The sequence below is a fragment of the Nematolebias whitei genome, chromosome 7 (assembly GCF_014905685.2).
Source record: "Nematolebias whitei isolate Nwh7 chromosome 7, NemWhi1, whole genome shotgun sequence".
NCBI lineage: Eukaryota > Metazoa > Chordata > Actinopteri > Cyprinodontiformes > Rivulidae > Nematolebias > Nematolebias whitei.
In genome coordinates, this window is record NC_056504.1 from 3,035,655 (window position 1) to 3,050,480 (window position 14,826).

General features: G+C 42.9%; 1 protein-coding gene across 1 annotated transcript in view; it reads right to left on the bottom strand.

Moving 5' to 3' along the window:
* phf2 (PHD finger protein 2) overlaps window positions 1-14,826 on the bottom strand; it is a 72,780-nt gene that overhangs the window by 53,482 nt on the left and 4,472 nt on the right. Inside the window, exons 2-3 of the mRNA XM_037678540.1 lie at window positions 8,885-8,970; window positions 3,059-3,173 (exon numbers count right to left, since the gene is read on the bottom strand). Of these exons, the coding sequence (XP_037534468.1) occupies window positions 3,059-3,173; window positions 8,885-8,970 (201 nt within the window). The remainder of the gene's footprint in view (window positions 1-3,058; window positions 3,174-8,884; window positions 8,971-14,826) is intronic.

Genomic DNA, 14,826 nt, shown 5'->3' on the forward strand with positions numbered 1-14,826 from the left:
AGAGAGAGAGAGAGAGAGAGAGAGAAAGAGAGAGAGAGAAAGAGAGAGAGAGAGAGAGAGAGAGAGAGAAAGAGAGAGAGAGAGAGAGAGAAAGAGAGAGAGAGAGAGAGACAGGTGTCGCCATTTAGTAGTTTTTCTTTCAATAAGTCTGCACTGACTTTTCTTCCACATTTGTAAACTACAATAACAAAAGTACAGGTATCAAAGAGATATGACTAAGTGTCAGTGTGCAAAGAGCGACCTGCCTCTGCACACTGACACTTACTTTGTATTCTAGCGATGAATATTAACAATTTAATACCAGTCTGAAGTGTTAGCCTAGCACACTATTCAAGAAGTATTTTCCTTAAAGAAACAACTGTTGGAAAGATTTTGAAATACGATACAAAACTTTAATAAACTAAGAAAAAAAAATCTTCTCATCTTTGAGGTTTGATAAGGACTTAGAACACTTGGTAATATAATCCACTACTTTCATGAGGCCTTGAAGATTTTTTGATACATTTTAAAAAGTACTGACACCTGCTGTGCATTTGTTGATTGCTCCTCATTCACACGGTGGTTCAACTCGTTTTAGACGGCACCTGGTGGCCCGCAGGGTCCTCTTGATTCGCCCGCGGGCACCTGTTCGCCCGCGAGCACATGATGGCCCGCAGGGTCCTCTTGATTCGCCCGCGGGCACCTGGTGGCCCGCAGGGACCTCTTGATTCGCCCGCGGGCACCTGGTGGCCCGCAGGGTCCTCTTGATTCGCCCGCGGGCACCTGTTCGCCCGCGAGCACCTGGTGGCCCGCAGGGTCCTCTTGATTCGCCCGCGGGCACCTGGTGACCCGCAGGGTCCTCTTGATTCGCCCGCGGGCACCTGTTCGCCCGCGAGCACCTGGTGACCCGCAGGGTCCTCTTGATTCGCCCGCGGGCACCTGGTGGCCCGCAGGGTCCTCTTGATTCGCCCACGGGCACCTGGTGGCCCGCAGGGTCCTCTTGATTCGCCCGCGGGGCAGAACTCATCATCAAGGAGCACCACGTAAACATCATCATTATATTTTTAAATTTAAGAACACATTTGCAAGGATGTATATTTGAAATGAAAATAATAAAACTTTAAAAAGAAATAGTTTATGCATACAGTTTAGCAATCTTGTCTGGGGTCAAAGTTCAGAATCATGCATAGACCACGCCCATCTCTTCAGCGGTGCAGCTACAAGCTAGTTTTACCTCCCAGAGGGGAAGATGGCAGAAAAACACATTTGCACAGTGACTGGGAGGAAAAGGTCTTTCAGTGTTGAAACACAAGTGTCTGAGTCTCATTAGTGTCTGTGGCCACAGCAAAACAACGTGGAGCAACACTTCACCAGCTAACACGCTAGCGTCAGTGCTAACTAGCCCCTGGAGGCTCACGACAGAAGAAGAAGAAGAAGGTCAGCGCTGGAGGCAGCTCTGAGCAGGCAGACGATTTTCATGAGGCATTTTCAGGAGTGGACCTCTTGAAAGAAGCAACGATGAAATATGAGAAAAATATTTGGTTTGAAAAAAGAGTAAAAGATGCGATGATTAGTTAATATTATTTTATATGTACAGCACTTTGTTGCAGCTGTGGTTGTTTTAAAGGGCTTTATAAATAAAGTATTATTATTATTATTATTAAAAATGCTGCAGATCGGAGGATTAATACTAATGTCACATGATTCATTTAAAAACATCACGTTGTTTGTTACATTCCTGATATTTTGTATCTGCAAGCGTTAAGAGTTATTCTGAAATGGTACAAATACAACAGTTAGAGCAAACGGCTTGAGTGGAACATTTTATTCTTAAAGGGTTATTACAACTGTTACAGAAGTTGTTAATAATAAAAGGCATATTTTGAATGAATGTTACAAAACATTAGTACAATATTTATCAAATACACTGAATTTTAAATGTTACACATTGAGTTTAACATAAAATAAATAGTGTTTTATGTTTATATCAATCAACCTTTATTTATACAGGTAAATCCCATTGAGCCTCGAGGACTCATTTACAAGAGAGACCAATCAGTTAATAAATCATCCATCATGCCCCGTGTTTAGGACTGGAGCCAGTCAGCTGCTTCTGGATGAAGGCAGGGGACACCCAGGACAGGCCTCCAGTCTGTCCCAGCAACAGACAAAGAGACATCCATCCATCCATCCATCCATCCATCCATCCATCCATCCATTCATCCATCCATCCATCCATCCATCCATCCATCCATCCATCCATCCATCCTCTTTTACCCGCTTCTTCCATCTTGTGTCACGGGGGTCGAGGGTGCCCATGTCCAGCAATCACTGTGCGAGTGGTGGGGTACACCCTGGACAGGTCTCCAGTCCATCACAGGGACACAATGAGACAAACAACCATTCATTCTCTCACCTAGAGACAATTTAGAGTTACCAATCAGCCTAACATGCATGTTTTTGGTCTGTGGGAGGAAACTGGAGTACCCAGAGAAAACCCACACATGCACGGAGAGAACATGCAAACTCCACCCAGAAAGGCCCCCGGACCGGGGTTTGAACCAAGGACCTGCTCGCAGAGCGGCAGCGGTTCTACCAGTTGCACCACAGTGCTGCCCAAGAGACAAACATCCATCCACAGTCCCAGTCACAGCTAGGAACAATTTAGTCGCACAGAAGAACCAAAAAAGGATTCAAACTGGGGACTCAAGTTCTCACTTGAGAGTTCTAATCACTAATTATCAATAATAATTGATGACATGCTAAACCCTTATTGATAATCAGTGTGTGGAGTCTTTAATAACACACATCAGATCAGCTGTGATCCGGTGGTCATGTACTCACATGTTGGTGAGCCCTGCACTAAACCAAAACTACTCATGGTCTCACTCAGAGGTCAAGAACGTTCTCTACAGCTGCTTGTGCACTGTGTGGGCGCGACCATCATGCAAAGCCCAAGATATCATACACTGCTCTCATTTAAGCATCCGTGCTCAAAACAAGACTGCAAACGTTTTACTTGTGTAAAATTGTAATTAAAACATAAAAGTGTCATGTGAAACGATGAAGCTGTGGTTACCTTGGAAAGGTTCTGCTGCGGAGCTCCTTGATGAAGACCTGACTGCCGTTCTGCACAGCTCTCATGTCTGTGGTTTGCCCAGTGTCATATTTGCTCCAGTTTTTTTTCTTTTTCACTGAAAAGGCAACAAACAGCAACAGTTCGATCACAAACACGTGGCACGTGATTTGCATTTAGCTGACTTCATGCTGCTTTCTTACTACGGTTCACAAACATTTCCAGAGACCAGCCCCACCTGGTGTTTCTGCTCCGTCTCACGCTCGGATGCGAGTGTAAATTACCTAATCTCTGTATTTAAACACACATGTACCGTACACAGAAACAATTTAAAAACTTGTATTAAAATGTGTACAGGCGTGACTGCTTGCAGCACTTCTTCTCAGCTGAGCGCACACCTTGAACAACCGGATGAGACAGCTTTGACACAGCTAATAAAAAGCACCGACGGTCGACCAGAGTCACTCGTGGCTCTGTTCTCCGTCCTCCGTGCACTGAAACCATGAAAGTCCTTCTTCAGTGTCAGAAGTGAAGAGGCTCAAAGACGGTGTCACACACGGGCTCCTTGTTGACTCAACGTCACTGTCCCTCGTGCATCATCCTGCAGCACGTGCATCTTGGAGGATGGGTCAGTGGCAGCATCTCATTGGTCATTAAGGTGACACTTCTGGTCACATGATGACAGAGTAGGTGGAGTTATGGTGGTTAATTGTGAAACCATGACCTAGAATCGTACAACATATGATTACCTGCAGGCAGGGAGCACAGAGCCCCCAGCCTTGTCCAAAGTAAATTGTAGACATTGGCAGGAAGCTGCCATGAGACAACAGGAAGTCTTTCAAAACTAAAATTATTGTGATTATTTGAAGAAATTCCATAAGTAAGATGCTCCTGCATATACCAGGTGGTGCATGGACTGTACTTGTACAGCTCCTCTCTATCTTATCAAGATACTCAAAGCTCTTTACTGCACCATGTGTGCCTCGTTCAAACAGAACTCTACTAGACCTCTACAAGGACTAATCAGAGCTTCATCACATTCACACACTGATGGGACACGTCAGAAGCTATGAGGGGTTCAGTGTCTTGCTCAGGGACACTTCAGCATGTGACTGCTGCTGGAATCAAACCCCCAACTCTCCCACTGGAGGACGACTGCTCTAACCTCTCAACCACAGCTGAAGAGGATTATTATTTATATGCAAATAGATTCCTAAAAAATAAACTAACACATGTAAATAGTTTAGACATTTATTGTGTACAGTTATAACTGTTAATAAATGTGTCTGTGTGACAAGTGGGACAAAACTTTGACTCTAATATATTTTTATTACATTATGTAATAAAAATCAAGACATAGATCAAATATTGCAATTTTGAGCATGCATCAGGATATTGACATATTAATTTTGGTCCATATCGCCCTGCCCCATCTCAGTAACTTCCTGACGCTCACTAAGATTTTCCTAAGACAGTGCTGTGCGTTCATGGCTGCCCCCCCCCCCCCCCCCCTTAGAGACAGGAGTTTATGACACGGACGCCGCATGCCCTCAGGTAACCACATTTACTAAGACTTTTGCTCAGGGTTTCAGATTCCCTACCACAACTCCACCCATTCTGTCATCATGTGACCAGAAGTCTAACCTGAGTGACCACTGAAGTACTCTAAAGGACCATGCCCCAAGATATTAGACGTACATTCATTTCTTCATGTCATTCCCGTATCGTTACTGTATTTTGAGCTCAATGCACAAATCTGTTCATTTGTTCAGCGATAATGGAAAACGCACAAAGAATTTCTTATGATGCAGCTTTCCCCCTCCCCTTCCGTCATGAGAGCTCAGCGCAGAAGTCGTCAAATTTATTTTTAAAGCAGTCAGTCAAGACTGATACATATTTAAATCAAAGTTTAAAAACATTCTGTGTATGATAAATGTGTTTAAATACCAGTATCTCATTTAAGCTCGTGTCCGAGCATGGAGCGGAGGAGACAACGGGAGGGAGGGGCTGTTACTCCTTCCTCCCTCCTCCTCATATGAGCTTTGCTGAGGAGAAATCACGTCAAATTTATTGAAACTGTACATTTAAAGACACCAGCTGTTACTTAAAGTGTTTAACAATAAAAATTAATGGTACTGATTTAATGAATATTTACCGTATTTTACCAATACTATTTGACTTCTGATCACATGACCTACATAAGACTTCTGGGTAATATTTACAGTTTCTGATTTTTAAATAATTTTGGTTCCGTAAGTGTTTGGCACTGTTCTGTCCAGTGATTACGCTTGGATAGTTGTGTTCATTCTGTGCGTTGAATGGTTGTAACCATGAGTCAGACAGTGAAGCTTCATGAAGACTTGGGGCGATCATGTAGTCTGAATGTGTGCTAAAAGCAAGCTATCCTCTGTGAAACACCCGCCGGTGGATAATTCCTGTACTAAAAAACAGAAAGCTGAACATTAATGTGGAGCTGGCTGGGTACACATCCTGAGACTGAACAGTGAATGCACGCAGCTAAATAACTGGAGCGTCTTATTTATGGACAAAATTATGATTTATTTCATATTCAGTATGTGCAGCTTAGAGACAAGTGCATTCTGTAGCCCAAGAATTACTGTACTTGCTGAAACAGACAAACTTTGCTAATAAACGATCTAACCAAATTCCTTGACTACAATCCTGTTTTATACGTCTACATGACTGTTGTTTTAGTTTTTTTTTAACTGTTAGGATTAAATGTGCTCTTACAGGTATGTTTTCAAGTTAATTTAATTTCTGCAGGCCATTGGTGCTTCGTCAGTCACTGTGGTGTTTCAACCCTAAAGAACGAACGAACGAACGAATGAACGAACGAATGAACGAACAAAAGAAAGAACGAAAGAAACAACGAAAAAAGAAAGAAAGAGTGCGAGGAAGGGAGTAGGGCTGAGTACTGATCCGAGGTTCTTTTATAGCTCCGACCGAACTGCACCAGTCGATGTATGTATTGAAAGGTCACTCTTTTATCGATGTCAAGTTTCGGTATTGGCTGGAACGTGTCACGTGGTTTCAGCACGCGGGCAGGTAAAATGCAGACATATGACAAACAGACTACATGTTTACACCCAGAGCTGTATAGAGCTGCTGTACAGCTGCATGTCTATGGTGCTGGTTACGTCCACAGACGGGGTTCACGTGTGCAGAGCATGTGGCGTCGAACAGCTTCAATTTACGAGCAGAAAGTTGCTCCGTGTTTTTCTGCGAGGAGAGAGAGGACAGCAGCCTCTCCTCCTCCTCTCAGCATTAAAGTCAGCCTATGAGTGTTGAACGGACTGATTCATCATCTCCACGATTGGACTCCTCTTCATCAAAGAACTCCGAGGACGGAGCAGTGTCTGGGATTTCAGCTGGTGAGTTACGTTTGTTAACGTTACTGCAGCTTAATACTTGCATCGCGGTGATTTAAACTAGGATCCATTTAACGCCAACTTTAAGATATGAGTGTGTAGCTTTATTTTATGGCTATCTAAGTAGCTAGCTAAAATCAAACGCTAACTAAAGATTGACAGTAACAGATAGTTAGCTTGTACCAATGTGCTCATCCATTGGGTCAGCTGCTTAAACAGTTCAACTAATGTTCACTGTTTGTTTATGTTGTTCTCACAGGAGGTTCTGACCCTGATGTGAGGACGACAGACGAAAGAAAAGTTAGGGAGATGATCAGAGCCCTAAACCCCAGAGAACCACAGAGAAGATTCAGGCAGAGACACAGAGGTAGGAGGGAGGGTACTGAGTGAGTGGGAAGATGCTTGGGTGGGTCAGTAGTTAGTTAGTTAATTAGTTAGTTGGTTAGGTGGCTGGCTGACAGGAAGGAAGGAAGGAAGGAAGGGTAATGACTGAGCGAGTGGGTTGACAGTAGTGATGAGCAAATGAAGTTTTTATGAAGCATTGAACCAGTTGGGCCAATTGTTTCAAAAATAGGTTCATTTGTTGAAGCTTCAGTTACACTGACCTCTTGTGGCAATTTGCAATGCTGCTGTCAAATTAGGCGTTATGATTTTAGTGTCACACACCAAGAACTTCATGACTAGTGTTAAAGTAACTACTTTACTGTGGTAAAAACAGATTTTTTAAATTCATCAACTTTCTATGTTGTCTGGTTTGAAAATGTATTCATGCTTACACGTTTTTGAATAAAGATTGATAAATGTGCATTGAAGAGATTTAATAAAAATGTTGCAATGGTATTGTGCTTGTGTAAGTGTGACAGAGTCAGAGTCTTTATTATTCTTAAAAATATCAATGAAATGACGTCTCCAAGCTTTTGTTTCATACTACCATCACTAGTTGACAGTTGGATGGATGGAAGGAAGGGTAGTGAGTAAATGGGTAGGTGTGGGTGGGTTGGTGGTTAGATGGATGGATGGATGGATGGAAGGATGGATGGATGGATGGATGGATGGATGGATGGAAGGATGGAAGGATGGAAGGATGGAAGGAAGGAAGGAAAGAAGGAAGGGTAGTGAGTAGGAATGCATGATATAAACGGTACACGGTAGAAGTGATAGAAATTTATCCTACGATAGAGATCTGTCTTCTACCGGCTAACTGCAGTAACGCTGTGTCTGAAGTAAAATCAGAGCAGTCAGATTTAATCGTTACTTTTTTTAGATGAAAACTGTGCGCAAGTGGCGTTAAAGTCTTTTCTTCGAGGGCTAAGTAGCGAAGCTACAAGCTAACTACGTCCGGCTTGCCGTAGTGTTGCTGTATTCTGACGCATGCACAAAATGCTGAGTTCCATCGACAGTTGTTGTTTTTTTCGTCGAAAGTTAAAGTAAGCGTTGGTCATCTTTAGAGAAACCTGCTCTCTGATCTGTAAAAGAACGCTGTGTTGTGTGATTTTACTGAGAGACCCTCTGGTCAAAGCCACAGACTCATTTTGTGTCAACTCTCCATTAAAGTAGGAGGCGCCCACTAGAGGTTTGGAGGTGAAGTGTTTCAGTTGCTGCTCTGTTGCTCTTCATTTATTAAGACTGGAAACTGTTGAGTTAACAACATATTCTTTTGTTTAAAACATATGGCTAAAACTACATTTGATATATTTTGCACTGTTTTGCACTACAAGCAAGAAGCCTAATACTTGATTTGTTTATTATTTTAAAACTCTCTGGACCTAGTAGTGGAATTTTCTTAATTCAAAATATATGAAGGCAAAAGGACACCCTACGCTTTTTAAAAATTCCTATAAAGTTTTATACAAAAACATATTGCGACATATATCGTTATCACCACCCTTGACAATACATATCGTAATATGAATTTTATGCCATATCCCACATTCCTAGTAGTGAGAGAGTGTGTGGGTAGTTGGTGGTTGGAAGGAAGGAAGGGTAGAGAGTGAGATGGTAGGTGTGATGGGTAGATGAATGGATGGATGGGTAGATGAATGGATGGATGGATGGATGGATAGATGGATGGATGGATGGATGGATGGATGGATAGATGGATCCATCCATCCATCCCCTTATCTGTGCCAGGTTGCTAAGACAATAGGTGCAGGAGGAAAACAAAGCAAACAAACTTCCATCTCCTCAGCAACATTCTCCAGTGTTCCCTGCAGAACCCAAAAGTGTTCTCAAGCCAAAAGTGAGACAATCCCATCAGCAAGCTCTGATTGAATCTCCTCTCTCCTCTCTCCCAAACTTTGGGAACCAATGATTTCATAAAAACTTGTTTTTGGAATTGGAAGGACTTTATATCGTGTTAGAAAACTGAAAAATAGTTATCCAAACAGATACACTGTAACATTAAGAAGTAACATACTGTTTGTGTAGCTACAAAACTTACATGTGGACTTGCCGTGGATCTTCTCACAGTTTGGGCAGTGATAGATGTCGATATCTGGAGCATCATCTTCATCCACTCCAACACAGCTGGAATGAGAACAGCAGTACTTTTTAATGTTAAAGAACATAACCCTTAAGAACCTGAAGCCCCCAGTATACTCCCGCATTCGTCCGTACGCGGAGGTACGCGCGTACCTCCACAGGGCATGTCCGCGCAATGCTCAATTTTTATGTCCGCGTACGCGGTGTCGCACAATAAACTGCCCAGCGACTGTTTTGTATGCGACACCAGTGTATTAAATTCCTCTTCTTCATCCCTGATCTGGCCTTTTCTTTTGCTTTTTTGCCAAAAGGCAGCGATCTCTTCCTCCTCCGTTGATGCCATGACTGAAATGGTGAGAAATGAAGGAATTTGTCATGAAAGAATTAAAATCAGTCCCAGCGTGGCTGCGGGAGGGTCTGGAGATTCTGTTGGGCTGATCTGATGCGTGGGCTGCAGGGCGAGCGCTCCCTGTTTTTTTATTTTATTTTTTGTTTACTTTTTATTAACAACATATAAACACAGAACACCGCTGAGGCTGCCAGCTCTCGTTTTTTTTTTCCAACCTGTCAATCAATCTAGTAGGCGTGTCAGCAAATGACCAATCGGCAACCTCAATTTGTCCTGAAGGTAAACGCCCCTTGTCTGCGAAGCTGCTCTGCAGCCGCTCAGGGTGTACGCTCGAGTATGGTCTCAACCCTCTGCACGTACGTGGGCGTATACTGGGGCTTAAGATTCATTGTTATTGTGGATGGATCACTGTGGGGGAATGTGCACAGAGGAGATGTGAAACATATAAACAATACTATATATATGGTGGCACATATTTACACACACACAGACACACATAAAAACAAATTAAAGTCCTAGCTCACCCTACTCTCCCACTTGGGCAATTCAACATTACTTCAAACTTTGATCCTCTTCCAGAGACCTGGACGCTTGAGGGTTTTGTGTAGTATCTTAGCTGTTCTTAGGAATGCACTCTTCTGGACAGAGATATCTGAGGTTGTTCCTGGGATCTGTTGGAGCCACTCTTCTAGTTTGTTTCGTCAATGACCACTGGGACTACTGATACCTTGATTCTCTCCAACTTCTGCATTTCTTTTTTGCTTCCCTTGGTATATCACAAGCTTCTCATGATCCTTCTTCCCAATGCTACAATCTCTTGGGATTGCAGGACTCAGCTTCCCAGTCCAGCTCATCTCAGCCGCCTGAGGAAGGGTTTGGGGGATCATGGTATTGAAGGCAGACGTGAAGTCCATAAAGAGCATACAGACGTAGGAGTCCTTCTGCTCCACGTGGGTGAGAGCTGTGTGGACTAGAGGAGATGGTGTCCTCTGTTGATCGGTTCTTACAGTATGCATACTGGTCAGGGTCCTCACTGATGTTAATGGTTGTTTTGATGTAGGTCATGACTAGGGCAGAGTACTGAACCAAGGTTCTTTTATGGCACCGACCGAACTGCACCGGTCGGTGTATGGATTGAAACGTCACTCTTTTTTCGGTGTCAAGTTTTGGTATTGGCTGTAAGGTGTCACGTGGTTTCAGCATGCAGGCAGGTAAAACGCAGACATATGACAAGCAGACTATGTGTTTACACCCAGAGCTGTATAGAGCTGCATTACCTAATCTATGTATAATGTATGTCTATGTTGCTGGTGACGCCCACAGATGGGGTTCATGTGTGCAGCGCGTGTTGTCGAATGGTTTCAACAACACACGAGCAGAAAGTTGCTCCGTGTTTCTCTGCAAGAAGACAGACGGACAGCAGCTTCCTCCTCCTCTCAGCGTTAGTCAGTCTCTGTGTGTGTGAAACGAACTGAATCAACAGTCCACAGCCGGACTCGTCTTCATCAAAGAACTCCCGAGGACGGCTCTGTGTCTGTGTTTCAGCTGGTAAGTTTAAGTTTGTTAACGTTACTGCAGCTTAACACGTACATCGCGGTGAAATAACGCTAACTTTAAGATATTAGTGTGTAAATTTATTTTATCTATGTAGCTAGCTAAACTCAGAAGCTAACTAAAGATTGACAGTAACATAAATCTTAGCTTGTAAAACTGCTCATCCATCCAGTCAGCTGCTTAAACAGTTCACTAATGTTCACTGTTTATGTTCATGTTCTCCTCACAGGAGGTTCTGACCCAGATGTGAGGACAGACAGAAAAGTGAGGTGGGGCCACAGGACAGTCACAAACTTTGTTGTTAAAAGTTTGCTGTATTTTTCTACAGCGGAGCTGCATGGTGGAGGTAAATTAAGCTGTAAAAGATTTTGTTGACCAGTTAAATTTTTATCTCTCAGCCTTGATAATGTTTTTTGATCAATAATAACACAACCATGTTATTGTTAATGTTTTGTTCTCATGTCAATTAGGGAGATGATCAGAGCCCTGAACCCCAGAGAACCACAGAGAAGATTCAGGCAGAGACACAGAGGTGCAGAATCTGCATCAACCCTAACCTCAGTGAATCCAGTGACCTGCTGGTGGAATGTGAGGGACAATATGTCAGTGCTATCAAATTGACAACCAGGTATCTGTGTGTGCAACAAGCATCATCCACACCAGTGTTTCAACCTACCATTATACAGGTGGGGTGCCCCACCCTGTCAGCAGAACTGAGCACCCCGCCTACCAAACTGAACTTGCCTCTCCCACCCCCACCCAGCACTGACATATCACTAAGGTAGCAGCACAAAATACATGCTCTCTGGCTAAAAAGCCAAAGGCAGCACTCACATTGCCTCTTCCCACATGTTGAACGCACCCGCCCCCGCTCAAAAACTGTTAGTACAAGCTGCGCTCAGACATGTCTTCGTCCCCCCCATCAGCAAAAATCACGGATGAGATGAGCACCCCGCCATGGCAAGCTAACTAGGGGAAACATTGCACACCCTCAGAGCAAACATTTCCTACTGCTGGAGACACCATCAGCCAGGAGCGAGCTTGTTTGTGTCCAGAGAAAGCAGACATGTTGATTTTTCTGTAATAATCCACTTCAGCAGCACCGACTTAACGATGTTAGTAAGCGTGTGAAGCAGCATGCAAGGGGCTGCGTGAAGTTGGTGGCGCAAACGGGCAGAAAAAGCAGAACTACACAGATTTTCATGTCTTACAGTGAGGGGTAGCGCAACATCAATAAAGCAGTGGCTTATCATATCACTAAAGACACGGTCCTTAGTGACTGACAAGATGGCTAACTTTAGCTGTCTTGTTCCACAGTTGTGACTGGGACGGTGGCTTTAGCGATATGATAAGCCACTGCTTTATTAATGTCGCGCTACCTCTCCCTGTTCCTCTGAAGCTAAATGAGCTTTGACCTGTGGTTTGTTTCAGGGAAGGAGGCTGAAGTCAACAGTCAGCGCTGCAACTTCACACAAACTTTATACTCCACTTATAGCGCTGTTTTAAACTGTGAAAAAGATTTGTAGTGCTGACCATTTGTCAGGACTTGTTTTCAGCATTGTCTACAGAAAATAAATTTCTGCTGCTCATCTGACAAGTTAAAACCCAAACCATCTCCAAATAACAGCCGTTGTTTTTCTTTTTGCTCAAGCAGCTAAGCTGCTCTTCAATAGCCTCTCCTGTGTTTTACTTCTTGTGCTAAACTTCCACCCACCTGGGGAAGCAGGAAACGGGGGAAGCCCACGCTGGTGAGGGTCTGGGTTTGTATTCAGTGAGGGAGAAGGAAGGGGCCACGTGCAGTTGGTGCAGCCGGGAGAAAAAGAACATGGATTTTCAAGTCTAATAATATTTGATGGTTACGAAGATGCATCGCCCAGCCCTGCTCTCAATGTGGTTCCAAATATAGGCAAGCTTAGCACTTCCAAACTGCCACAACTTGTTTTTGCTAAAATACACTGCGGAATTGAATTGTAGATATTTATGAGTAATTACAAACACCTGAAACTTAAAACTCTCACTGTGAGAGAACTTTAAATAAAGTTAAAGGAGATAGACACCTTTGCTAAACTCTGGGGGCTACAAATATTCGTTTTTTTAGCATTGATATTGTTTAAATCTAAGCACTAAAGCTGCAGACACAGCCTGTCTCACAGAAAAAATGTACGCGAGTTGTGCACGCTCCCGCAGCAGCACTCTCTCTCTCTCTTTAGGACCAGGAGTTTGGAGACGTTTGCAAGGTGGACATGTTTGTACGACAATGACAATGCTCAAAACAAATTAGCGTTCATTACAAAGTCAGATTTCAGAAACAAAAGTCCTGGGGAGGTCAGTGGCAGTCCCAGGTCTGAGCAGCTGATGGGTCAGGACAGGAACTGTCACCTGCAGTCTCTCACCTGGGCTCACCATCAGAAAGTATGACTCGGCCTACTCTGCTTTGATTGGGTAAAACTATGACGGTGATTCTCTATTTGTTGAAAGCAACATCAATTTAATCCCTATAATATAATTACATTGAATTGAAAAGCCAGAGGAAGGTCAAAGAAGAGATATATGGATGCAGTTAGAGGACATGGAGGGAGGACAGAGGATGCAGAGGACAGAGCGAGACGGAGAAGAATGACTTGATGTGGAGACGCGAAGAGGGAAAAGTTGAAAGAAGAAGAAGATTATAATTAGAATGAATGGCTTTAACAAGGTGACAACAAAACACACTTATTTCCTCCCCTTTTTCACTTTTTACAGATGACAGAATCTGTCCTGGTCACATTCAACATGAGAGAAATCTGTTGTGAAGACTGAGAACTTTAATTCCTGGGTGGAGGTATGCACTTGACAGAAGAAGAATGAAAGTCAGACTTTGCAAGACCTGTACATGTATGTGAATGAGAGGGAGGCAGGTGGAACATAGACTACAAGGAGCAGAGGATACAAAGGTGTCAAAGTACAAAGTACTTCAAGTACTTAGGGTTAACTGTCTGGGAAAATGGAGGCTGTGATAAAGACTAGAGTCAGACAGGCTGAGTGGACAGTAAAAAGTTTCAGGAGTGATTTGTGACAAAGGTTAACAGAAAATATCAAAGGAAAGGATTCCAAAAGAGTAGTGAGACCAGCTACGTTGTATTTGGAGACAGGGGTGTTGACAAAAAGACAGGAGACAGAACTGGAAGTGGCAGAAATGAAGATGTTGAGTTTCTCCTTAGGAGAGACAAGGATGGATCAGATCAGGAATGAGATCATCAGAGGTACAGCACAGGTTGAACAACTGGGAGATAAAGTTAGAGAGGACACACTGAGATGGTTTGGACATGTCAGAGAACAAAACACGTGAGAAAACGTACACACATATATAAAGTATACATACTGTATACATCACAGAGCTGAAACTCTACACCCAGCTCCTAAAATCATAAATTAAACATTTCTGTAACTTACCTACCTCTTGCATAAAATAACAAACTTTTTGTTAGTATTTAACTTGGCCTTTCATGTAACTAAAATATTTCTGAAAAATGTGATTTAAACAATACATTTTGTTCAGTCATGGAAAAGTACTTGAATATTTGCTATAAACAAATACAGAGAAAAGGAAAATTCATTTTAAAATGAAGAATGCATATTGTTGACCATGCTTTATGCCAGAGGTCAGTTTATATTAAGACAGTGGTTTTCAAACCATTGTTGTCCTTAGGAGAAAAAAACTGTTTGCATTATTAATTAATTTGGGTAAGAGATAGTCAAGTTTGCTTATTTTGTTATAAAAATACCACTCCATTTTCCAAACTTGCAGTTAAAAATCAATAGGGATGCACAATATTATCGGCATGGTATCGGCCGATATTAGCATTAAAGTTCAATATTAGACATTGGCCATTCCATTAAAATAACTTGCCGATATAAAACGCGCTGTTTTTGCCTAGGGGCAGCACAACGTGATGACGTTACAGCACAACATGATGACGTTACAGCACAACGTGATGACGTTACAGCACAACATGATG